Below are 26,587 nucleotides of genomic sequence, written 5' to 3'. Positions count from 1 at the left end.
CCAGGATGTGCAATGAAACACATTGACGCCTCCTATTATTTTTTTTTTTTTTTTGGAAATTTCTTGTACAAGAAAAATTTGTTTTAAAAAGAAAAGGCACGTGATTGTTGGTCGGCGATATACAACTGCATTATACTATCCGATATACATACCCACGACACAGTTAAACAGCAACATCAACCCACTACCGGACGCATATATTATATTATATTATTGTATTATATTGATACATGGTACATTATACTTACCTGCATATAATACCATTTTAGTATAGTGTAGGTGGATGTACGCACGTTGTGTTGTTGAGCCTATATACATAGATAATTGAGACTATAATCCATACAATTATATTGTATATTCTTACAAACATGTATGTTTTGCCGATATATACATATCTCTATACATATACCTATATATATTAGTATGTAGTGGCGTAGATTGGTGCATTCGTAGATAATAGTCGTTAAAAACACTCATATCTGTCAAATGAACCGCCAATGATAATCATTATTTTTTATCTTGTCACAGGTTAGACAGAGAGAGAGATGAGATTTGTTTAGAAAGTTAATCGCGTTTATTTGACTCACGCCAATATGAATAAACAAGTATTTTCATCGTTTAAACAAATCTTTCTTGAATAGACACTTTGCCTGTTGAGTGAAATGTAGTTTATTCATATAGTAATTGAAACTTATTTGAAGCATTGATTTTTGTATAACTACATTTATCTGGTAGATACAACAAATTTTTTCTCTGCATCAGAGGTATTCCTCTTGTAAAGAATAAGTGATGTGTGCCAAACCTGTCAATGTACCCATTCTTGTTGAAAGCCATTGGCGGGGCATTTAACAGTTAGCTGGGTACCAGGAACTCTTGTAGTCATGAACTTTGGCCTCCCGAGAAACAAAGCAATAGTTAATTTTCAGCAGATTTAACCAAACTGATTTATTTCGATTTTGTGGTACACTTCTGCTGTCATGCGAAACACAGAATGCTCCAAAGATGTAGGGAAATGATGAAATTAAAAGTTTCAAGATTTCAAGGGTTCCTATCGCCATACCTTTAATGGCCTTGGATAATGTATATAATGATACATGCGACGCTGGGTGTTGTTTCCGGTCTGCGGTGATGCACCTGCTGCTGTGGGGTTGCCCCCCAATTCGAGTTGGCACTTTGCACTTGATACATAGGTTATCTAGCTACTCTTATGAGGCTTTACACCAATCAGCGGCACACGATTGGTCCTTGAAAAAATGTATTACGCTCACGTTTGCTCATCACGAACAGCTCATTCGACACCCTCTGGCTTCGTGGAAATTCAGTGATGAATTTTTGGCCTCTTACAAAATTTCTGTCATGTTGATTAGTAGTAAAAAAAACATTAATTCAAATTTTTATCATTACCTTTATTGTTTTTCATTACAAGAACTAAATTTATTGAACTTCCAACGAGATGCATTCACTTTACATCCAGACTGTATATAAACCTAAATTTTCAATTATCTGAAATTACAAAAAATGTAATTTTTCTAATAAAATTTCTTCACATATACTTATGGTATCCAAGAAGTTGTACAATCATAGAGGTCGTTTTAGAAAATATTGAACCGGTAGGATTGGTTACATTCAGACGTATAAGATTCAGCAGTATCAAAAATCAAGGACTTGTATTGTTGAACGCATATAAGATACTGGCTAGACACTTGAAGTGGAGCAAATTTTCATTTTTTGAGGACTTATAGTGTCCTGCTACTTAGCAAAACAACCCTTGATGTGAAAACGACATACATACGTATTTATAGATTACCTATGTATGTACGTTCAATCAATCATCTATTACCTTAAATTTAACTTGATCCTATGTGATTCTCAGGCACTGTCCAAGAGCGAGGAGCTCAGACGAGCCTTGTACGCAACCAGTGTTGGATCCATTGATGCAGATGTGATTGTACCAGACCTAGTTGGGACCACAGAAATACTGAGCGATGAGCACAGAGAACACCTATGTCGTCATTTACCAGCTAGGGCTGAGGGCTACCAATGGAAGCTTGTATTCAGTACCAGCCTTCACGGCTTCAGTCTGAACAGCATGTACCGTAAAATGAATAAGCTTGAGAGTCCTATACTGTTGGTGATCGAGGACACAGGTGGCAACGTAAGAGGATTCACAAATTTCTCCCATCTCATGATTTTCTTGTGTGTTTGCAGCACCATTGAAAATGTCAATTTTCTTCCATCTTTCAGGTATTTGGAGCATTGACGTCCTGTTCTCTACACGTAAGTGATCACTTCTATGGAACTGGGGAATCTCTGCTGTTCCGGTTCACACCAAAGTTTCAGGCATTTAATTGGACTGGTGACAACCTCTACTTTATCAAGGGGAATAACGAGAGTCTTGCTATTGGTGCTGGAGAGTGAGTATTTATACCATTTCTACGAAAAATCATCTCTTAAATGTAAAATCAACTATTTTCAATACTTTTACAATGAGATTTGTGAAAGTAATGGCATAAAAACTTGTACAGAATACTTAATTTGATAACTTCATGCTTAGTATCACATAATTTTTACGAAAAAGATCTTGTGGTCATTCTTTCACGATGTTATCGATCTAGTTGTGTAAGGTAGATCGGTAACTTTCCGAAAGAAGTACTAAGAACAAATCGACTGATGCAATCAAATCATTTGGCGTTTTATGTTGCTAATTTATGTATTAAAATCGTGGTAATTGATTATCTATAGTGGGAAATTCGGGCTCTGGCTAGATGGTGACTTGTACCAGGGTAGGACACAATCATGCAGTACCTATGGTAATGAACCCCTCGCACCGCACGAGGACTTTGTTGTCAAAACTCTGGAGTGCTGGGCTTTCGTGTAAGATATGCTCGAACCGATCACCCTCTTGCCTTGAAACTGCGAATGGCGGTCCGAACTTTTCCGACCTTTGCCGTTGCACACTTATCTGCACCATACTGGACATAGGACTGGATAGATACTGGGGTCCAGGAGAAGAGCTCTAAAAACATTGCTAACTGATGCACTAGCAATGTGATGTAATAACTGGTGTTCTTCTGTACAGGCAGAGAATGCAAGAAATAACCTTGTTGGTAAACAATTGAACGACAATAAGTTTGACCCAACGAAACTCCTCGTAATCGTCGTTGTTGTTCCGTTTCGTGTAAATTTGATGGTAAGAATTAGGGTAACGGAAATAGATGTACTCTGAGGATAAAGAAAGTGGCCAAACAATTTGATACAGGAGAGATGATGCGCCAAGCTGCTATTTACCAAACTTTACTTTGTGTTGCGAATTAGTTGTTAGTTGTTATTACTCTTTTTCTTTAGTATTTCCTTCGATCGTTTTCTCTCTTTGTATAATCCTAGTGTATTTATGTTTTTTTTTTTTTTTTTTTTATATCCTATATTTTAAGTAATTACATTACTGATCGTTGATCCCGCGATGTGTTGTCTACGATGTGATAATAAGAACACGATTAATTGGGAGGGGGGAGGAGGGTTATGTAATGGTTCGTTGACGGTTAGATCTAATGTTTATTTGCTGAGATGCCTGATAGCATTTTTTCGTATAATGCCAAACAAATTTTAAGTCTTTATTAATTGAAAATATTTGATTCTAATTCGATCCAATTCTAAAAAACAGGCATATTTGCACTACAAATTTTGGCTACTGAGGATAGAAAACAGAAGAAATATGTGAATTACTTGCCCTTATAATCAAGAGATGAACATAGCTGATCACTCTAACAATGCAGCCTGTATAATTCGTTCAGTTCTTTTTCAGTTTCGTTACATGACGTATGTCATCTAACTGGTTACAGGCTGAACTTGTGTGTTTTCAATAGTCTGAGCACACTGTTCCACCGGTACACTAGGCTAGTAAATGTTCATTGATGTGTAGATAATGTAGATATTGAGTGTCAGCAGAAAGAATGTAAGAAACAGGGAAAGAAAGTGGGATTTGAAAAAAGAGAGGGAGAGAGAAAGAGATAGAATAGATATATAATATTCATACAATATACCCACATATTTGTATATGTTATATTACGACATCGTCGTATCCACGTTCAATACTACCAATAAGATGTAACATGAAATAATATCATCGACAGTCGAACACATCTGGCATCTAGGGTGTATAGAATTATGTGTATAATGCGTACGAAATAGGATAGCCTAGTAGCGTCGCCTTGGGTCGTCGTTCGTCATCGTCTAAGAAGAAACTGCATATACACACGCACGCACACACAGTTACTCCCGTGTGTATGTGTATATTTATATTATATAACACGTCACGCTATGCGATCTATGTTGCATTGGTTAGTTGTTCGTGATATAAGGAAGGATTTAATAGGTAAAAAAAATTACCCCGTAGTGGTGCAAAACTACTTTGCTGTAATCTGTACGATCGAGAGTATCAATTTGACAAAGAATCATGCGTGCCCTACGTTCTTTTCAAGTTTTCTCATTCTCGTGCCGTTTGTCTAATGTTTAAATGCTCTGCCTTTGTGGTGGACTCACAATTAACGATGATTATATGTATACATAATTATGTGTTGTAATAAACGCGCGATGTAATATGATACCGTATACATAAGTCATTGTAGTTGATAAATTGAGGGAAAAAATGTATGATACAACTGTTTTGTAGGGTATATTGTTGAATTAAATCGACGTTGCCTAAATAATAAAGGTAGAGCTATTGGGTCGCCAATTATCAAGCGATCTCGCATAAGAGAATATAGCCTTTTGCCTAGCTACTAGCTTGCTAGTTATATTGCTAGATGATAATATGCATATATATAAACACACACACACACACACACACAAATTGTAGTCTGTAGATCGTTCTGCATTTTGCTTATTCTTTTGATGATGATGATAAAGTCGATGACGAAACGTATAAATAGTATATTATAACTGTATACAACGCGATAGTACCGATAAGATTATTGTTACATACATATACATATATACACATATAATATATATATACATATATACATAAATAGTTGATAAATATTTAGTAAATTAACGTATTTTGTGATATTCACAATAACTATTGTAAACACTACCGCTTTCATTGTTATAATATACATATTACATACTACATGATAGGCATTTCAAACGAGACTCAATACTTATTTTTATTTAATTTGAAAGAAATTGAGAAAATACATTATGATCGAGTACAAATGCTAATCGAGGGATCTTAACTCATTATTTTAATTCGTAATTTTTATTCTTCACCTTCAGTACATGGATGATCATTTTAATAATAAATTGTATCCCGAGTTGAAGATTTTTTTTCGCGAAACAACCAACGTTAAAATTATCAGTTACATTTCGCATTTTCATTGGGCAGTTATTAATTCTTTGGTGTGTAGCAAAACGGTTTATCGGTTTTCTGGGAAACTTATCACAGTGAATACCTAATCAAAATTGACTAGTTCTAGATAATTATGGATCTCATTAACGTTCAGGCTGTTACTTTAACGGGCTGTACTGAAATTACATAACGCATTTAAGTTTGCTTTTTTTACCTCAACCCCCTTCACACAACAGACCATAACAAAATATTAAACTCCCCCTGCCTCCTATATTGTACGTAATTTTTTGATCCTTGCAAATTTATGGTCATCTTCACGCAAACTCCTATATTGAGTTGACTTGTCTTATGCCAAGAAGCGCTACTGTCAGGATATTAACAGATTTGCCATAGACGAACTCTGGCTTGCCAAATTTTTTTACAAAATTTTTGCAATCACCAAACTTTTATTTCTATTTAGATAAATTATGTCATAAACTGGTTTGACTCCCTCTGCCTCTCAAATTGTTACGTAATTTAAGTACGGCCCCTAACAAAAAAGAGGAATATAATGGGTGGACGTGGTAATCAATCCCTAACTTCGATTTCACCCGTAATCGACAGAGAGTTTCAAGGAATACGTCTGAGCCCAATATAATTTACTCAATCGTGATGGTACTAATATTACTTCAAAGTCGTTTTATCTTCCTTTGCCTTATTGTTATTTTCGTCTTTTGTAGATGTTATTAGAAAGCATTGTTTCGCTCCGGGCTTGACAGGAACTCTGTTGCTGCTCCGTTGACACTACACGCATTGTGGCTAGAGCATTTGTATAGGAAACAGGTTTTTGAAAATTGTCAATTAACAGTACGCATAAAGTACGAATCAGACTGACTTCAGGGATTGATAAGTCGATTGCAGCTATCTTATTATATACAATATCGTATTAATTTATTCCATAAAATCGCAGTTGTATACTAGGCAGACGATATAAAATCTTGGAATCAAATTGTCTCGAATTATTTCTAATCAACCTGTTGTTTTTTTATTGCAGAATAATATCACGATAATTATTAGTGTTACGCAACATGAGAAGAACACTTGAGTCTCCGCTGATTAATTTAACAACAATTCACGTACAGCTTTTTCGACTCTCCGAAGTGCGTGTATATATATGTGTATAGATGAGATCAATAATCGTGTGTCGATACTGCACTTAGAATTACGTTTATCTAATAATTCTTTGATCACATGTACACAATATATACGAACTACGATGTAAGTCCAGTCCGTTGTCATCGATTATATATTAATTTCCATTAGAAGTATAGCGATAACCAGGATGAAGCCGAAGGATCACCTCCCCATAAACTTTCTGGACCAATCTTGACACATTTTACAGTCCTACTCGTGCAGGTACGCGGTTGATCTAATTCATTATTCATGTATACATATACCTATATTCGTATGTAATACACATTTGTTGATGGATTATAAACACCCTGCTCGTAGAAACAAACTTTTAAATATATATATAAAATATACATACATATACACACACATTTACATACAATATAATCTATACCTCTATATAAACATTACGTATGATAAGATCTTGCGAATACACGTATAATATAGAATAGTTACCAACCCAAGCAGTCAATATTGTTAAGTAACAATGAAATTACAGTGAATAGTCTTACTTGGAGTATATAAGCGAAGTATATACAAACTTTACGTATTGTATGTACACTTATAGTTTAAGGACTCAGTGTGTTTTTTCGCGTGTATATGTACATATGTATATGTATATATGTTGACACAGAAATATATATTACTCAATAAATCGCCAATCGTATAGTATCAAAATAAAGCTATTCGTTGTAATTTCTCTACGGGCCCTATGCAAAATTCTTCAGCCAACTGTATAAGTAATGTTGGAATTCGTATGAGTCAAATCATATTCTGAGATTGGGTGGGTCAGAATTCGGTTAAAAAAAAGTGGAGTAACATCGTTCAAATCTCGCCGGTGAGTCGAGCTCTCATATTGCTTCATAGGAGTGTCCGAAAAATATACGAAAGAGAAGCATTTTCTGCATCCTCTGCCTAGTAATGTGGCGCTCGTGTGGCGCTCACACCACCAACGCGGGAGTTTAGAAAAGTTGGCTAAGTTTGAACGAAAATGTGGTCAGCCGTCGGCAGCGCCAAGAATCAAGATTTTTGAAATGGTCATCCGTGAGCCAAGTCAGTGTGAAGACGTAAATTCTTCATTTTTACTAAATTAGCTTTCCATTTCATGTCTTGTAATTACCTCTCATATGAATCAAAATTAGTTAGTTTTAAATCCTCAGCATATTCCCTCCGTGCAGTAATCTGAAGAGTGCTGCACTCTGGCATCGATTTCATTAAGCCTAACTTCTCTCTCTCGCGAGTCGCATTTAGTAATTTATATGCATTATATGACGGTAAAAAAACAGTGTAAAAAACTTTTGCATCGAAGCTCGCTAGTCGATAGGCGATGTAGTCGATATGGTCGATATCAGCTGTGAATTGTGATGTTGACTTATTACTTCATTAGTCGAAATTGAAATTGTTTAAAACTTCACACGTAACAAATCGTGCGGGAAGGTTTTAAAAATGGTAAAGTTTGATCATGCTAAAATTATGATCAGTAGATGGTTTAATAAATTCAAATAATAATGTTCTTTCATTTTCCAGCTACCGCTTTCATTGTTGAGAACAGCACAAAATCATCCTATGGTAAATCTTAACCTCAAAATTCTAGTCGTTTCATTACTTATTGCCAATTGTAGTTTGGTATTTTTTATTTCAGCTCGTCGAACTCAAAAATGGAGAAACATACAATGGACACTTGGTTAGCTGTGATAATTGGATGAACATTAATCTCAGAGAAGTCATCTGCACATCCAGGGTAATCTCAGTTGGCGTTCAATTAGCTTGCTTACATTTACTACGGGCACAGCATTGAATGTAACCTCGTCCAAAAACTCGTTAAATAATGTGTGCAGTACTGTAAGGCTGAAAGTTCCATTCCAGTTTAACCATCCTTGGAAAGTCTACTTTCATTGCAATGTGTTTATAAAAATTGCTGTAAATTATTGAGTTTATTCTATACTATCATTGCTAATCATCATAACAAATTGTCAATACAGGATGGTGACAAATTTTGGAGGATGCCAGAATGCTACATTCGTGGTAGTACCATTAAGTATCTCAGAATTCCAGATGAAGTTATAGACATGGTTAAAGAAGACGTTCAAATGAAATCGAGGGGACGAGGTGAAATGAAAGGACGTGGCGGTCAAAATCAACGAGGCGGTCGAGGCGGAGGCGGAGGTGGAGGTGGAGGTGGTGGCAGAGGTATTCGATAGTCAAAATCACATTGAATGAAACAAATAAAGGAATTTTGAGATTTCATAGTTTATGCTTATGTTCTTTCAGGCACTTTCGGAGGACGTGGGGGAAGAGGCCCTGCGCCTTTAGGTCGAGGTGGTAATCAAGGTGGCAACAAACCCCAAAACAAACCAAGAACCAAATAAATATTTATTTAATAAGTGTTTGTACTATGAAATTACCCTAGGTTATACAGGTTTTCTAACTTGTAAAGAAATGTTATGTTTTAATTGTAGCATGTCACGTAGATATTCATCATATACGTATCTATGTATTTGAATCTAACTACACCATTGGATTATAATAATCATTTCTATAAAAAACTGTTACGGTTTGATTGCTGTAGTACTTTGAGTTGATCAACATCATGCATGAGACTTGCAAAATACACGGAGAGAACATCACAACGATCTGTGAAATAATCGACTATCTTCATCGCTTAACTTGCTATCTTTATTTTCAATAGAGCAAAAAATTAGGGATTAAGAAACGTATAATTGGTATACTTTTCTCGTATCTTGAACACTTGTGATACTTGTGCACGGGTCGGGGAAACACGTTGAGATACTACGGTGAGTACTCATTTGAACAGGTTTATGAAACTGTCGCGCAGCGAGAGCCGTGAGTCAGCTGTTATCTCACTGCAACTTCAGACAGATTAGCCGATCAGTAGTGTGAATATGGCGTGCAAGAAAGTTGTCTGTCTGCTTGGGAATCAAACGAAAGTTTGCAAAATAAACGTCCCGGCTTTCACAACCGGAATACGTAACAAAGCTTCTTGGGAGCCCGTCGAAAAAGAAACGCATACTGGCCAGGTGAATAATAATTACGACTTATCCTGTTACGTAAATGTGAGGTTATGTTCATCTTCTTCGGTTTTCTCTGTTTAATAAACTGTTACCGCAATTTTAATTGGGTGCGTTGACGTAAACCTTGATTCGTATTCCATGAAATTTAAAATCTTTATGTCTGCTATCAATTGAAGTTATTTAATTTGGTTTATTATGACTTTAGAAATGGGACGCGAAGGATTATCGATTGGTGAGATTTGTGGATAAACCAAAACAAGTGAATCCAAACTGGGCTATTAATTTAATCGATGACGTTCCGCCAACTCCAACAACGAAGAGAGTTGTTGCCTGTGACGGTGGAGGTGGACCCACTGGACACCCTAAAGTCTACATTAACTTGGTAGATTATAACTTTATAAATAATCTTGAATCACCTCAGACAAATAACTTATGTCCTAGACATACACATAAATTAATACCGCTGTAAAGACAAAGAATTCAGCAATCTCTACCAATTACAGGACAAGCCTGGGAATCATTCCTGTGGGTACTGCGGACTTAGATTCTACAAAGAAGATGCTCACTAGATTGTAGGTTTGGTAACAAAAACTCATAGTGTGTCTAGAAATTGGCAGAATGTATTGAATTAGTTGTATCTATCTCATCGTTACTCTGTACAACCATATGTGTATAATATAAATTATAATGTAACATTTTTTTCCTTACACTAGTCAACCACTTCGTCACTTCATCACTTCAATCTGTTACTGAATTCCTTAATTTCCTTCTACTATCACTCCCTGTGTTAACTACAAGATTATGGGCTAATGTTACTTTAACATTGGTAATAAAAAATGATACTCTGGTTTTTTCTTTCAAAAGTTTGTTAACAAAATTTATTAGGTTTTATTGGTTTTCTCTGGCGTTTTTTATTTTTAATAATAAATTAGATTGATTAATATGATTTTATAATTCAAGCAAATATTTACAAAGCTGTTTTTTGGGTATTCATTCCAAGAGGGATTGCTTGAAGTTCAGTTCTCATGCACAAGAATTCTCCAAATATGCACATTATGGTAACAGAAACGATGTTCAGGCACCACCAGCTGAAACTTGTTGGAAAACTGTAATTGTAACCCCAACAACAGAGTAAGTGAATCAGATGAGCGGTGCACGCAAAATCCATACATTGTTTAGTCCTTTGTACAATCCACCACAAGACCAAAGCTCCAATTAAGGCATTGAACAAGAACATAGTGATGACCATTTTACCACCCAGATCACGAACGTGGAGTTCGCTATACTGAAAAGCATAATCCAATGATTTGGTCGATCCAAGAAGTGAGGCAACAATCCATATCCACACTCCAAGGCAAACGTATATCACTGCTTGAACGGCTATTATTTGTGATATTATCAGGATTGGATCCCATGTCATCTTTCGAAATTGTCCAGAAATGTTATTCATCTTATTTTGTTCTCTTCAGGGTGCTCCGTGTGCATTGAATTGGTGAAGATTAGCTATCAAAAGTCCGAAGTCTCATCATTTTGGTGTACTAATGTCAGCAAAAATTAGTGAATCTGCAAAATAGTAATAAGTTTGTCGTGAAAAAAGCAGTTAAGTATTCTACGGAATCATCATCAGAAGAAGATATATTCAGCTGTTAATAATATTGCGGTTGTACTTTACTTGTGCTGATCCGCATGAAGTCTCTTGATGTGTTTTTTTAGCAGCAAACCTTGAGAATCAGATTTATTCTAGCTATATATACCAAATTAAACCTGCCGTGGGTTGAAATAGATTTTGAATCGACAATTCGTATAATCGTGTAGCAACACAGAACTCGCTGTCAGCATGCCATTAGAATCGAGTCGAGTGTTTCACAAATCATAGCTCATCTCATCTAACATGGCGACTTCAAACCAATGAGTTGTCACCGAAACGACTTATTGCTTTTCCGTAGTATTATTTTGGGATTCATTGTCAATACATGTAGACGTTGTCATAGCAAAGTTAGAACGAAAACTGCAGTAAGAAGCAAGTGCGCATAAGTTTATTAGAGCGAGATCATATTCACGTTAGAATTATGCGGATACGCGATGTCGGGACGTGATAATAGTCCGCATGAACTCAGCTGATTACTAGGGCTAAACTCCCGGTAGATTGCGTTGATGCAATTCGGAAAACTTTAAAGAGCATGACGCAATTGTTGTTGAGACGACAGTTTGCTGCGGTTCGTTAAACCAGTTTAGAGTGGTGAAAAATGTCATTTTATAATTATTTACGAGACCTTTTCAACTTCGGAGGACGAAAAAATCAACAAAACAACCACTCGCAATACGGGTGAATATAATACCAACACTTAACATTCCCAGCCGTAAGGGATATTGCGTGACCGCCAAAATACTAAGCCGTGGCTTCGTGTATTCTATTTTATTTTAAAAGAAGTATCCCTATTATTCAATACAAGCTATAAGCCTTTCAATTTCTTTTTGAAAATTTAACATGCACTCTATTACTCCTTATCAATCGTCCCATTATGTAACAAAACCTAAAACCGCTATCACTTAATATTTCGTGAAGATTTAGTTAAATCGAAATTAGATGTAATTCGGTTCAATTTACAGATTTGAGGACCAGTGGCAACACGGACATGAGTTTAGGAATCCAATCTGGCAGACAGATGAGGATGATGATGATGACAACGACGATTTCAGGTACATGCAATAATTATTCCATCTGCATAAAAATATTTTGGCTTTGGAACAGCAATAGTATTGGAGAGCTACCAGCAATTCACTTTTTTATGCAATTTGCTTGCTTCCAAGATCATTGATCTTTTCACAAATCTAAATAAGTAGAGTTCATTTACTTTTATTTAATCATTTCATCACAGGCAACGTGGACAGCAAATCTTTGGCTCCGGACACTTCAACATTCACAGCAATCCTTTTGAAATCACTCAGTACTTTGAACGCCAAATAGATGACATGTTGAAAAATTTCTTTGGATTTAGTCAAGATGGTATTATGTTACCGTTCGGTGACAAAGGTATATACCAGATAGTATTTATTAGTCCTAAGTCAGTCATAGTAGTGAATAAAAAATAATACATCAGATTTTGTTCATTGATCTTGTCATTTTACAGCTCAGGGCCATTTTCAGGATTCGATGCTTATGGCCCCATCAAAACAAGGAAACTTACGGGATGAAGTTTTAAAACCAGGTTACGAAAGTCTTGAGTCTAAGAATTTTCACGCACCTGTCGAAGAAAAATTGGATGTTAATTTGGATGGAAGGTAAGTTGTGGATTTATTACAACAATGTACATTATTTTTTGAATATGCCATGACAAGAAGCTAAATGAGATACTTGTGTTAGTGCAAAGGAAATGCAAACTTTTTCACTTGGTTACATATTTATTATCCATTTTTAATACAGGATTACTAGTGAAGAGTTGTCTCAAGCCTGGAAAGATCTTTCATCCTTACAAAGAAATAATTCTGGTACTAATACATCTCAGCAGCATCCATTTTCTTTCCATTCATTCGGACAATCCATTTCTACAAAAATTATTCGCAAGCCAGATGGATCTATTGAACAATATCGTACGGTCAGAGACTCTGTAGGAAATGAGGAAACTACTGTCACACGTCAGATTGGCGATAAATCACATACCGTCGTTGTAAAAAAAGAGAAAAATGGGGCGAAAACTGAAACTAAGTATGTGAATCCCATCAATCCAATGGAACGTAAGTACAGTAATAATTTTATTGTGCAATTGTAAATTCAAATAGAAGCGTCTCTTGTTTAGAACTTTAATTAAATTGTATAAATACGTACTATATTTCTTTCTTTTTCAAAATGGGCTGTTTCATGTTCAATCAGATAATAATTTGCATTTTTAATTTTCATAGCTAATTATTTTACTTACGGAAAATTTGAAGAGAGTAAATTCTGCCAAACTACAACCCACTATCTTCTACATACCTGATTTACAGACTTACTGAGTTTGTGATTTTGGTTGAAATCTGAAATGATGCACAGATTTGATATTGCTCTAAACTTTGAACTTTCAAACGGGAAAACTTGATCACGGGTAATATTTTAGCCTGAATGAATACGTGCTTCAAACCAACATTTCAAACAATTATTTCAACATTTAATTTACTTTTACGCAAAATGTCGCACAAAGTTTTGAACATTGCATATAATTAAGAGTAACAAGTCTGGTACCTGTTTTTTTTTTGTTTGTAAAAATTTTAGCTAATCCTGAGCAGACATTCATAGGTGTTATGGATGATCAGAGACAGCAGCAGAGTCCTTTAAGCAGCTTTCCATGGCATAAGTTTTTTGGTCCTAAATTGTAGATTATAGACTTCTAATATAATATTTAGGATCAAAGTGATGTAAAAATGTTATCAATCTTAATAGTATCGATTATGTAGTGTAAATAAAGTTGACTTATCTCAACTTATACAATTACACTGTGGAAGGTTGAATTACTTGAGAAAAAAACCTTTGTGTTTCAGCTACAAATTTATTCACTGCTTTATAATCTGTACACCTTACATAATTATATACAATCTAATAAATCCATTGGGCTATTCTGTGTATAACCGAACCACATTTCTTCTCAGTAAAAATAACTCATTCTAATCTCAAAAATATACTCGTACGAGAATGGAATAATTAGTATTTGGCCATTTATAAATAAAACTTTTTATACTGAGAATATATGGTGAAGTAGACCGCAGTCATGTACAGTGGGTGTCACTTACTACGATGAGCGCAAGACTCGATGTCACCTTGAATGGCCTGGAGATATCCACTTCACCGAACATTTGCAATAGAACGTATTAAAATGTTCATCAATCTGATGATTAAATACTTTTATGTATACTTAAAAATTTAATTACATGGTTGAGAGTTTATACAACTACGATCAAACGATGTGAAGACACTGCTTATGAAATTGAAATAATAAAACATAATTCTTTTATTAATCAGGTAAAGTGGCAACTCTGTGATAATTGTAACTTGTTATTGTAATGATTTTTAATGAAAATTATTTAATGTTACTTAGGGATAAATATTAGCAGTGTTTCATATGTTTCGAATCATGCAACATCGTTAGTATCGACAGATTAAAAAATATATTGTACGAAAATTATAATATAATAAGCGATTGCACATGTGCAATATCTTTTCATACATAAAGTTTAGGCACCTCAGTACTCCCATAAATACTGTTTTTGACATACAACGAAACTCGTACGACATATACATATTAATATACTTCTAACAAAAATACACTATATTGTAATTGAAAAGTGAATTTACTTGTTAAATTATATTACAAAATAAATTTTGATCACTTTGTAAATAGGTATAATCAATCATCTAAATCGATTATTGATTAGGTTCAGAAATTTCACAAAAACAAGTAAGTGAATCAAAAAATAAATCCATATAGGTGCTTTATTCCATTTAATTTGATGTAATATTATTATTATTATTTTTTAAATATAATCATATATATCTATATATATATATATATGTATACCATACTATCGTGAACAAGCGACGAATTTATGTTCAATTTCTATCTGCCTGTTTGCAACTCAACAGTCAAGCAAATCATCAACTATTTGTTGCCATCAGTGTTGAAATAGTTTGTAAGTTCGTTTTTGCTATTTTGTTCTTAAAGTAACGTGGTTCTTTTATATGAATTAAAATCTTTTTATACAGTAGATAACTATTTCTTTAAAAGCATTGCTTGTCAACGGCTTTAATATATGCCACAAATTATTGTGTGTAGTTCAATTATGTACAATATTTATTATCATCACGAGGAATCTATACTTTGGATTGGTGAGATATAGAAAGCGTCAAATACTGAATTTCACTAGCGTTCTCATATTTTATTACCTTTCAATTACCGAAGATACATAATTTTTAGTTTATCGAAAATTCTTATGCCTTACTGATTCATTGGAATGCAATTCTGAGTAGGGTTATGAAGAAATTATACTACTTTTATTTTGGGGTCCTTTTTACTTTCTTTTTGAAGATCAGAACAATCACACCAATTGTATTTCAAATTTTGTTATTTTTCTCGATTTTTGACAATTTCTACATGAACCAATCACAATCCCTCAGCATTTGGCAATGTCTCCCAAGTACTCTAACTTGAGACAAATCGCGCCAAATTTTGGCTACCACAGCTATGTATTTTATTTCCAAATGATCTATAGTCAAAATGCAACGATTGTAGAAAAGTTTAGACCAGTCTCTAGAATCACAGTTTCTCTAATCTAGGGCAGATTAAAAGTAAAAGGTAAAGAGTATAAGTTGAAAAGATTTGAAATAACATGATTTTGAGCAAATAACAAGAAATAACTTTTCAAAAATATCTTATGTGGTAAAGATGCAGAAATTCTTACAGTCCTTGGACTATTATGTAAGAATTAATCCCATGATTTTGTATGCATATGTATTTTAGTATAAAAAATACGATAATTATACGTGCAAGAAAAAATATTTCTATCCAGACCTTTCAGCACCATCAAAGGCACAGTCAAAATAGAAGAGTTGTTCAATTCCACTCACCTTGCATAAGGACTATAGAGTTTCTATTGTATATAATTAACTATTAATATGATGAAATATTTATACAACATTAAAGTTTGGTTCTTAAAAGTGCATTACACTCTGGTGCAGTTTGACTTCATTCTGAAAATATGAAAAAAAAGTAAGACCCTTAGCACATAATAAATTCACTATTTGAACATTTTTCAGAAGATCTTAGAAATTTCAAACATGATGGATTAAAAATTAAAAACTGATTTACCAGTTCTCGTTTTAAAGCAACTGCAACTGGTCATTCCTGACCAAAGCCCTCTGTTTCTTCGATCGCATAGTTCAGCTTCTCCACCATTTGATCATAACTTTTATAGGGCGGAAGATCCAGCCTGTTGAAACACGTATGTGACCTCGGTAACCAAGTATCTTTACCCACCTTTTCTATGCAAAATCTTTGTGGTCCATTGCTCCCTGAAATAAATAATGTTCTCTATCAATTTCAAGGATTCGGTAACACTGCAGTGTTGCTATTTTACATTCATTCAGCTGATTAAAACATTTTTCACAACATACCCATCAATTCGGCAAATCCACCAACTGGTACACGACATGTTCCTGTGACGAACTGTAGCAGTCTAGCTCGTTTTTCGCTGTCAGTTGTCCGTACAAACTGAAAACATTTAATTTACAATAATCGTAAAAATTGAGGTAATTTCAGTTTCCTTAATAATTTATCGTTTCAAAGTACCTGCCAAAACCATAGTACTTGTTTACTGCTGCGCGTGTAGTGCCTGTAAATAGCGTTGCGTTGCCAGTCATCGACATCTATTTCTTGCATACCACAGAGCATGAGCTCGAGTTCTCGCTCATCGAAATATTTTAGCCATTCTAGAGGCACAACCTCATTAAATCCTTCGAGGAAAGCTTTAGTTTGTTCCTCGATACCTCTCGTCATGCGCCATTCTGTCATCAGTCTGGAAATGCGAGCATTTTATTTTTATTATTATTTATTATTCTTATATTTTATTATTTCTTTACATGTATGTGTGTAGCAAAAGGTGTAATGCGATAACTTTACCTCATATACTCTTCCTTATTTTCTTCAACAACTCGAATTTTATCACCACCATCTTTAAGTTCATGATGTATGACTTGACCAAGAATCTCGAAATCGACGCTGTAATACAATTCGAGACCGCAATCATCTATGTTATTATCTTTTATCCATACAAGTGAATTGTAAAATTCCGGATCTATAGACTCAATATCCTTCATGATCAATTTCTTATTCAACATTCGTTTGTAAAAAGGCATTGTGAATCCACTGTAGATAAAACGTCCATGGTAAAGAGCCTGGTAATGCAAAAAATGGGGAAAATTGATTAAAGATCTTGATTACTTGTTTTCGTAATTCAAAATATATTAATAATCCTAACATACCATTGCAATGAACCTGCCGATGAATTTGAAATACTGTAGATGGTCTGGATTCACGTACGATGCCGGATTTATTTGTAAACTGTAGTTGCTTTTGTTTGCATACTCAAAGAGACAATACATTGGATTCAATACCTCATGACTCAGTAAGAAAAACCATTCCCTGTTATGAGGAAAAAGATCCAATCATTAAACATGAAATAATATTTAAATTGGTTGAAAATTTAATGACCATAATTTTTTACCTTGATACTCCGCCATAGTCTAAGCCCTCTTCACCCTTGAATATAATGTACAATCGTCGTCTGAGCTCATAAGCCGGCAGTCTCATGATTTGGTGATAAGAATCTTCGAACAAAGTTTGTCGGGTAACGCTGATCTTTATATGACTAGGAAGAGCATTACTGTGGCATAAATATCTGAATTGTGATAATTTCCAGCGAAAAGATCGCTCATATGCCTTTGGAACCCCATAGACACCCTTCGGCCTGTAAAGAAGGTGACCAAAATATGTATTATGGTACTTGGAGTAATTTAGACTCAATTTACGATTAAACCGAAATTCTCAAAACTTTCACATACCCTTTCGGCGCTCCTGGTCTTGGATCTTGGAATGTTGTAGTTCTCGAATTATGGTCCACAAAATACCGGACTCCATCTTCAGTTAATCTAATCTCCCATCCATCAGGTAAGGGTGGTTCGTCCATTCCTGTTTCTTGTCCTTGTGTTCTTGGATCCTCCCATTGAGTTGTTCGATTTTTATGATTCACATAGTAAACTCTGCCTTCGGGCTGTTTGCGTCTCTCCCAACCAGCTGGCAGGGGCCCTAGAGCATCATCTTCTTCAACGACTGCCGTTGAAAGACCAGCCACTGCTGCTTGTCCACCATGAGCCTTGAATAAAATGTGCAGAAGATAAGAATAAAAGGATTTTTGGTTGTTCTGAAAAAAAATTCATCTCCAATGACGAAATTTTCTCCAATTTTTTCAGTTGGTGATTACCTGAGGGTAGAGGAATCTTTGATTTCCTTGTTGGACAACATGTTGCCGTTCTCCCTGCCAGTGCTGGAAATGCTGTAGCCTCTCTGTGTTGGGGCGTTGCCAAGTAGTACTTCTTGTATTGTGATCTACATAATAAATTCTCCCTCGAGGATCCCTTCGTACTTCCCAGCCTGGTGGGAGTGGCTGTGGCCTTTCCCAGGATGTACTGCGAGTGTTGTGATCTACATAATACCTGGAACGATAAAAAACTAAAAAAACTGAAATATTTCGTCAATCTTCAAATTTATAGCAGTATATTTCTCTTTACATACTCCATGATACAGATATTCTGTACAAGAATGGTTGTAAAATCGCCAGAAACAAACGAACCTTTTTAATTAAATGACAATCCATAATTTACCTTCTGCCATAGACGTCATATCTCATTTCCCAACCAGCAGGCAAAGGTTCTTCAGGTTGATTACCATTTTCAGTCTCCCCGGGTACTCCAGATGGTCCAGCAGATGCTGGTTGACCCAGTGGGGGCCCTGTTGATCCACTGCTACTTTCAGTAGCCAAATGATTACCAACTCCATTAGCCATAGGAGAGGTAAGGCCAACAATTTGAGCATTGTTGGTATTATTACTGGGTTGACTTGCAGTGTGACTAGGATTGTGAAGAATGTTGGTTGAACTTCGATGCATAACTGGCTGCATGACGGAAGGTGCTGCATTCTCTGATCCGTGTAATCGCATGCGAGCTCTCACACCACCATTTAGAATACTTCGATTGTTCCCAGAGTCACTGTTTGAAGAACCTAGAAATAAAAAATGTTCGATCAACATTTCAGCTAATGCGAAAAAATATCTGTGAGATTTAAGACCTTACCAAGTGGCGTCAGGGCACCGCTTGTAACTTGATTGTGGCGAACTTGTTCGCAGGAATTAGAGGGTATGACTTCGTTCATATCAATTTTTAGTCCGTCAAATAATGTTACCAACTCTCCAACCTTTGATAGTGGACCATAAGCATCGTGTTTATTTTCGCTCATTAAATCCAAAGTTAATTCAACATTATCCAATTTTCCATTGTAGTAGGACAAAACTTGAAACAAATTAATTCTCTTTTCACCAATCAATGCATCCCTACGAAAGGTGCTGTGATCCAAGAGTCTAAAATGCAGCTGGGAGTAAGGTGTTACAAGAATGGTAAACTTTTCCACCCATTTTGGCTGATATGTGGATTTTGCAATCTCAGTTTTGCGAGGACTCTTGTCATCAACTGAGAGTTCAACGTAAGGATTAGGTTTCAGAAATGACGAATTGCGCAATACGGCTGCTTCAACTGAAATGAAAATTAATATATCTTGGAAATCAACATGTTTTTAAGATAAGTAGATGAGGTAGAACTTGATCATAGTGGATGCAAAATTTAAAAAACTATTATCATTTACTAGTGATGCTAAGCTGATGAAACCCTGGAGTTGCAGCTTCCACTTCGCACTGTGACATGGTTTGCCTTTAGATGTGATTCACCAAAATAATCTTGAAATACCATTCATATTAAAACTCAGCTTTCAGAGTATTGTATAACTGAAAAATAAAAAAGAACATTTAGTATAATGTGTAGAATTTACTTAAAATCATTGAAAACAATAGGTTCAAGGGATCTAGGAATATTTTCTGTGAATCAGATTCTCTGGAGTAAGGTAAATATAAATGATCAATCTGTAAATATTTCTATTTTCGTGATTCAGAAAGCTTATAATTCAGCTTATCACGGATCCAGCTGTTACTCAGCAGAACTGACTAAACTATATGTTAGAAGAATACTTTCTTTTCCTGTCTTATTATTTGCTGACTAAAAAATGGTCAAAAATTGCTTAGATCGTTTGTTAGTTGGCAAAGTGAGAGAACTTTAAATATTTGTAGCCAATAGAACACAGATTGAGGTTTGCGCAGTAAGACTATAGAACAAAAAAACAAAGACGATTACAATTCATTTAATAAATTAGGTGCAGATAGAAATTAAGTTGCGTAGAGGAAAGAATGAAGTACGTAACAGATCAGCAAAATTTGTAAATGTTGTTGTTATCAATTGATTGATCATGTGAGAAGATAATTAACAAAAATAAAATTCATAAAAAACAAAGGTGTGAATTGTTGAGGAATCAATATAACGAACTGTAAATGGAATACTATTTTACAAGCAACAAATTAAGAAATGTAAACTGACTATTTGGTAGCAATGGGAGTATTACATTAGACTAGGAAATGAGGTACAGAAAAATGAAACGAAAATTATGAGTAATATACGGGACATTAATCTTGACGTTTCGCGAATGGTTGATTCATCATACATTGCAGATAGGTTTTGACGTTTCAACTATAAGGATACAAACCTATATAGTATTGAACAAATTTCTAAGGCGCGTGCAGTCTTGAAACATTGCTCGCTCGGTATCGTCGATTATAAGACACAAAAACTGAGTTGAAAAACACTCGGAGGATTCGTTATCATGATATTTCACTATCTGACGTCAGCCATCTTGCTGTCCGTCAGATCTAAAAGTGAGTAGTACGAAATTGAGATAAATAAATTGTTTAACAAATCGGGAATGGATTAATAATTTTTATACGGATACGTAAATTTGGTAACGTCATGATTTGTGCGGTTTATTTTTTTTCATTATTACAGAGTGTATTCAAAATGAACAGGGGTCTAGAATTTCCTCGTCTTTTAGCGTAATTGTAAAACATAAGCAACTCACATGAGCTGCGTAGTTCCCACTCCGTGGTTTCAGACGTTTTAAGCATTTAAAGACCCAATATCCTAGTGGAAGCGTGATATTTTCCGTGTAGCGTGGCCACATGTAAAGCTCCCATTGGAAACTGGGAAAAATGAAGGCTGACGCAAAAGTGGAGTATCTGATTGTCGATACTAGTGCATTTATTAGAAACGCAGCTATACAGGTATGATAAATAATAAATAAAGTACAGTTGTCCACTCACCTGCGTACACTCAATTACATTGCACTAGCTCGAATTAGGTTATGCCATCTTCGTTACCTAATTAGTAATGCGTTTTCTCGTACTCTTCTTTTTTTATCATAACTTAAACCGATAAGATTATGATTACTTGATATCGTATCACTTTTCAGCTCAAAATTCTCATATCATGATAAAAGCTCATCTCCCAATTTTTCGTAACAGGATATCGCTGCCAACGTTATAACTCCTCAAGATGTTGTTAATGAAATAACCAACAAGCGACAGCTCAGAAGACTCGTTGTTTTACCTTACGACTTGATTATTAAAGATGTCTTTCCAGAGAACATTCATTTTGGTGAGAGAAATAAAGAATCAGCCTACTTGTATTCATTATTTCTTCACGTGGCTTTTTTCACGCCTCCGTGTCTTTCCATGCCTCTATCTATAGCTCTTTCCATGTCTATATGCGATACTCCAAACATGCCAAATGATATGGCTAGAGCATTTTGTAATCGAGTCCTATATGAATCATCATATTTCACTACTATCTGCAACTACAATACACATATGATGTATGTATGTAGAAACAATCGTGCCAATACCTGTTATTTTGCAAAAAATACAATAGTGTGCTAATAGATGTGGCCTTCTTGTTTACACTTGGCATTGTTTACATCATTCAGTTGTGGCTTTGTCAGTCATATCACTATTATTCGTACGTATGTCCCATAGTTACCGAATTTTCTAAAAAGACTGGAGACTACCGCAGTCTTTCGGCAACTGATATTAAGGTGATTGCCTTAACTTATCAGCTTGAGAAAGAAAAAGTTGGAACTCAACACTTGAAGGATGTACCTATAACACCTGTAAAGCCCAATATCAGCATCAATCTCCCAGATAATTACTCGCATAATGTGGCCGGATTTTTTTTACCTGACAATGATGTAAGCAATACGGGGAATAAATAAAATTAACTTACAACAAGCACTTTCAATTGGCAAAACTTTTGGTTTCATGTTGTACCAATGCTTTTTTATCTCATTTAGAAACAAGGTACTGAAAAAGAAACTGTGGAACACTGCACTTTTAACCAAAATGAAGACACAAAAGAACTAGATTTGCATAATAAATTGAACACGGTAATCTTGCTGAAAAATGGAAGCGCAGATTCTACCTCTGAATCGGACGATTTGTCAGAATACTCATCAATTTCTGATTATGAGACAGCAACCTCCGACTTAGAAAACATAGAGAAAGATAGTTTACCTGATAAATTTTCTGCTTTGAAATGCAATCCAGAAGATTTGGAATTGGATAATGGCAAAGACGTTGACGATATTCTTCCAGCTGAAAATTGTGAAGAGTTTACTGATGAGGACCAAGAAATTGAAGAGAGTGAAAGTGAAGATGACAACGATGAGGGTTGGATTACACCTCGTAGGTTTTGAAAAAACCGTTGAATTGTTTTTGACTAATGATAACATAGGTTCATTGAATATGTCTGTGAATACATTAAAATAATAATTTTCCAGGGAACATTGTGAAAGTCAAGAAAGATATGGATGCAGATATTCAAGAAGAAAAACCAGCTAAAGTTGCCTGCCTTACAACCGATTTCGCTATGCAGAATGTTTTGAAACAAATTGGCCTCCAAGTCGTTAGCTTGGATGGGAGAGTAATTAAGCAGCTAAGAACATTCATACTAAGGTGTTACACGTGTTTCAAGACTACTAGCATCATGACCAAAGAGTTCTGTCCCAAATGTGGAAATAAGACTTTAAAAAAAGTCGCGGTCTCACTAGATGAAAACGGCAAACAACAGATCCATATTAATCACAAAAGACCACTTACGGCAAGGGGGAAAAAGGTAAAGTTAACATCTTCCATGCTAAAGCTGTAAGAATTCTCATTGATCATTGCAGCATTTTTATTTACCTCTATATCTGTGCTAATTACTAAACTTTATTATGTTACAGTTCTCGCTACCTACACCACAGGGCGGAAAACACGCCAATAATCCAATTTTATTTGAAGATCAGCCCAGGCCTGATCAGCGGCCGTCTAGATTAGCACGAACAAAAAATGATCCTCTAAACGATGATTACGTAGCTGGCTACTCACCGTTTGTAATGCGTGATATTAACTCAAAATCTGCTATGCTCGGTATAAGATCCGGAACAGATATAAAGCACTGGATGAGAAAAAATCCAAATCAAGCCAGGAGAAAACGGAAGTAATCTCACTACAAACAATTCAGTGTTTTCGAAGTAATGTTGCATATCCAGTTTCTACGAAACCATGCTATTTGTTTGGGCCAAAAAATTCATTGCGATGAGACAGATTATTAGATGCCATTAGAGGACACTACGAACTCAAACGACATAAGTAGAGCCAAATCGAACCACCCAATTTAGAAATACGACATGATTTCTCTTATCTTCTATAACTTCAGAATCATCGATTGTAGTAGAGTAAAACTATTCGAAATCATTTTTCCTAGCACAATTGCGCTAGCGTAGCGTACACAACAATTCATTGTAGGGTTTTTCGAAGTCTTGAAATTTTCGCAGAAGTTGCAAGGAGATAGCATTAGCATATTTGTGATTTTTGGGGTTCCAGGTTTTTCTTGTCTGGGTATTGGTTTGAGTGAGCCTTTTACCGCTACTTGAACCTTCAGGAATGAAAAAGATGTCAAGAACATTGCAAAACCAACAACTGATGTCATACAAAGAAAAACGAAGGATTTTTCGATTTTCGTCTGTAACTTTGAATTCGGCGTTCGCAGCGCGAATAGCTAACTTTCACATTTCTGTAATTTTGCTGCCAAAAACTGTTTGTCTTAGAACTGGTGTAACCCTTGGAAAACACGGAGGGTCAATTTGACCCCTATATCGATTTTGGTCAGGAATATCTTTAAATTGGTGGGCCTGCGGCCGTTTAGCGGTAACTTGGGGTCCTAAATGTACGTTAAGATTCTTCCCCTGTACATTGTAGTAGGCACATGAGTAAGCAGTACACGTTTGGCATGGTTTGAATGGTTCAAAGAAGTCGTAGGGTTAATTTGATCGTGATGGTGTATACGAAACATTGATTTGTTCGCGCAACAGAGTAATGCTTGATTAAGCGCCTGTTAATTTAGGGATTTTGTGTACTTGCAAGCACTGTTTGCAAGTATGCTCGAACAGATGAAGCACAGATGCTTGTGTAATGCTGTCCTACAACGTGAACCACCAGTTATTTTGAAAAGCAAAGTGTGTGTTTTGCCCTTATATGAAAACCAAAAAAACTAAACTACAATGTCCATTTTGCTTAGGACCAATGTGTGATGATCATCGCCCTTACTTATGCAACGACTGTGTCAAAGATACATCAATTAGTGAAGATTCATCACACTTCAATGAAAATAAAATATCCACGCATATGTAAAAAGAATACATATTTTGACAGTTTCTTCAACGAATACATTTTCTTTTCCTCTGAAATTCACCTCCATTAGTTTGCAAGATGAATATACTTTTTTTTAAAAGTACGCTAAAAAACAATTTTTTTTAACTGTAACACATCTTGAGAATATGCAAATTAAATTTTGACCAAAATTGTTGAAAATTGAAAAAAATTCGTGTTTCGTTTAGTAATTTTTGTTGTTTATTTTCTGTTGCACAAAATATTTTTAAAACAATTTAATTTATTAAAAAATATTTTTCACAAATTTTTTAGGACAAATGAATGATTCCAGACATTTTTTCTTCATCGAATGATTTCGCAATGTTCTTGGTATATCTATGAAAAATTTCAATCCATCGCATCAGTTGATCTAAATTGACAGATGATTGAAAAGTGTGTAAGGTCCATTTGAGCAAGAGTGTTATCCGTAACAAATAAAATTTGTGTGTTCTCCGTGGATTAAATGACTATCCGTACTAGAAGAACTTTGAAAGAAGATATGATAGGAAAATAAAAATAGCTTTTTCGTTTCTTGGTGCTTTAAATTTAATTGACTGAAATATATGTATAAAGACGGATACCCCAGGGTAAATTTTTGTGACCGGTTTTTGGCAGGCAAGTGGGCCCAGGTGGGTCTGGGAGAGTAGGAGGGTTCTGCTCTATCGACTCTACCTAACGGGCTCGCACCGACATTCGTAGCAGCCAAAGTAGTGTCAGTATAGAAGCTTGAGATTGAATCGATACAAAATGAGTACGTAAAACTACTTGTCAACTGCAACTTAGAAATGTCGAACAGCTCAATCATCCCCGTGAGAAGAAGTGTAATCGCGTCTACCGCATACCACCCCCAACTATCGCCGAGCACCACTAACCACCGTCAACCACCTCCGACCACCTTTATCCTCCTCGTCCACCTCGGCCCCCTCCTCCCCCACCCCCTCGTCGTCCTCGTCCTCCTCGGCTACCTCCTACCACCCTCAACCACCTCCGACCACCTCCTACCATTTCCGAACACCTCCAACCACTTCAGACCATCTCCGACCACCTTCGTCCTCCGCGTCTACCGCGTTGTACTCGTTCTCCTCGACCTCCTCCGATCACCGCCAACCACGTCCAAACACCTCCCGCGTTGATTGAAGAATATAAAGACAGTTGCCCTAATGGGCTTTGGTGTGACAACCGAAAATCGTCGTGCGCTTGCACCCTTGCGCTCGTTGGGATGTTCCAACCGTAGAGTTGAGAACTTATTGCAGAATATCAGAGAGTTACCGATTTCGACATGATGCTGGCAGCATTCACCTTCCGAGTAACACAGTCTTCGCAATGGTAAGCCCAAGCCAGTACTTAGTCTGTGTGTACTTATCGACTTGTCGGCGATACAAGGAATTAATAATGCGAGAATAAATTTCTTCCAAACTTCGTAGCAAAACAGTGATTTAATTGAAGTATAGGTACCCGAGAGAAGAATGTATACATAGATCATAAATGATAATGGATCAGATGTAATAATGATGCAGAGACCAAGAAGTATATATGTATGTGCGGTCCACGTACGATATTAATATATATGATCCATTTACGATTGATACGTGATACATACTGTAAAATTTTATAGTTT

General features: G+C 35.6%; 7 protein-coding genes across 20 annotated transcripts in view; 5 read left to right on the top strand and 2 right to left on the bottom strand.

Moving 5' to 3' along the window:
• LOC124297294 (TLD domain-containing protein 2) overlaps positions 1-6,335 on the top strand; it is an 80,305-nt gene extending 73,970 nt beyond the window's left edge. For all 13 annotated transcript variants that reach the window (XM_046748179.1, XM_046748177.1, XM_046748178.1 and 10 more), the window contains 3 exons: positions 1,874-2,155; positions 2,245-2,414; positions 2,743-6,335. In XM_046748179.1, the coding sequence (XP_046604135.1) occupies positions 1,874-2,155; positions 2,245-2,414; positions 2,743-2,878 (588 nt within the window). In that variant the 3' untranslated portion in view covers positions 2,879-6,335. The remainder of the gene's footprint in view (positions 1-1,873; positions 2,156-2,244; positions 2,415-2,742) is intronic.
• Positions 6,336-7,767: 1,432 nt separating this feature from the next.
• LOC124297306 (U6 snRNA-associated Sm-like protein LSm4) lies at positions 7,768-9,144 on the top strand. Its single transcript, XM_046748206.1, has 5 exons — positions 7,768-7,966; positions 8,045-8,086; positions 8,160-8,258; positions 8,500-8,707; positions 8,789-9,144. The coding sequence occupies exons 1-5, from the start codon at positions 7,964-7,966 to the stop codon at positions 8,884-8,886; spliced, it is 450 nt and encodes a 149-aa protein (XP_046604162.1). The 5' UTR covers positions 7,768-7,963; the 3' UTR covers positions 8,887-9,144.
• Positions 9,145-9,374: 230 nt separating this feature from the next.
• LOC124297307 (NADH dehydrogenase [ubiquinone] iron-sulfur protein 6, mitochondrial) lies at positions 9,375-10,256 on the top strand. The gene is made up of 3 exons (XM_046748207.1): positions 9,375-9,555; positions 9,755-9,931; positions 10,053-10,256. Exons 1-3 carry the CDS (start codon positions 9,421-9,423, stop codon positions 10,116-10,118), a joined length of 378 nt encoding a protein of 125 aa, XP_046604163.1. The 5' UTR covers positions 9,375-9,420; the 3' UTR covers positions 10,119-10,256.
• A 207-nt stretch (positions 10,257-10,463) lies between these two features.
• Positions 10,464-11,628, bottom strand: LOC124297305 (protein SYS1 homolog). Of its 2 annotated transcripts, none has more exons than XM_046748204.1 (2): positions 11,217-11,628; positions 10,464-11,112 (listed from the first exon to the last, which is right to left on the bottom strand). In XM_046748204.1, the coding sequence occupies exon 2, from the start codon at positions 10,997-10,999 to the stop codon at positions 10,517-10,519; it is 483 nt and encodes a 160-aa protein (XP_046604160.1). In that variant the 5' UTR covers positions 11,000-11,112; positions 11,217-11,628; the 3' UTR covers positions 10,464-10,516. The 2 variants fall into 2 exon arrangements, with proteins under 2 accessions (XP_046604160.1, XP_046604159.1); XM_046748203.1 differs by having other exon boundaries at positions 11,222-11,627.
• Positions 11,629-11,647: 19 nt separating this feature from the next.
• LOC124297300 (uncharacterized) lies at positions 11,648-15,931 on the top strand. Its single transcript, XM_046748194.1, has 6 exons — positions 11,648-11,875; positions 12,160-12,249; positions 12,429-12,583; positions 12,681-12,831; positions 12,974-13,284; positions 13,799-15,931. Exons 1-6 carry the CDS (start codon positions 11,796-11,798, stop codon positions 13,900-13,902), a joined length of 891 nt encoding a protein of 296 aa, XP_046604150.1. The 5' UTR covers positions 11,648-11,795; the 3' UTR covers positions 13,903-15,931.
• Positions 13,897-21,075, bottom strand: LOC124297295 (E3 ubiquitin-protein ligase Su(dx)). The gene is made up of 13 exons (XM_046748184.1): positions 20,937-21,075; positions 19,989-20,127; positions 19,424-19,879; positions 18,956-19,352; positions 18,556-18,787; positions 18,137-18,447; positions 17,800-18,042; positions 17,558-17,717; positions 17,196-17,470; positions 16,866-17,091; positions 16,691-16,787; positions 16,386-16,588; positions 13,897-16,267 (listed from the first exon to the last, which is right to left on the bottom strand). The coding sequence occupies exons 2-12, from the start codon at positions 20,044-20,046 to the stop codon at positions 16,416-16,418; spliced, it is 2,628 nt and encodes an 875-aa protein (XP_046604140.1). The 5' UTR covers positions 20,047-20,127; positions 20,937-21,075; the 3' UTR covers positions 13,897-16,267; positions 16,386-16,415.
• LOC124297297 (RNA-binding protein NOB1) lies at positions 20,986-24,985 on the top strand. Its single transcript, XM_046748186.1, has 7 exons — positions 20,986-21,105; positions 21,397-21,507; positions 21,748-21,880; positions 22,258-22,469; positions 22,572-22,962; positions 23,058-23,392; positions 23,502-24,985. Exons 2-7 carry the CDS (start codon positions 21,436-21,438, stop codon positions 23,760-23,762), a joined length of 1,404 nt encoding a protein of 467 aa, XP_046604142.1. The 5' UTR covers positions 20,986-21,105; positions 21,397-21,435; the 3' UTR covers positions 23,763-24,985.
• Positions 24,986-26,587: the final 1,602 nt, after the last annotated feature.

The sequence above is a fragment of the Neodiprion virginianus genome, chromosome 2 (genome assembly GCF_021901495.1).
Source record: "Neodiprion virginianus isolate iyNeoVirg1 chromosome 2, iyNeoVirg1.1, whole genome shotgun sequence".
NCBI classification, from domain to species: domain Eukaryota; kingdom Metazoa; phylum Arthropoda; class Insecta; order Hymenoptera; family Diprionidae; genus Neodiprion; species Neodiprion virginianus.
The sequence above is the reverse complement of the archived record's forward strand: the minus strand, read 5'-3'. Positions and strand labels throughout refer to the sequence as shown.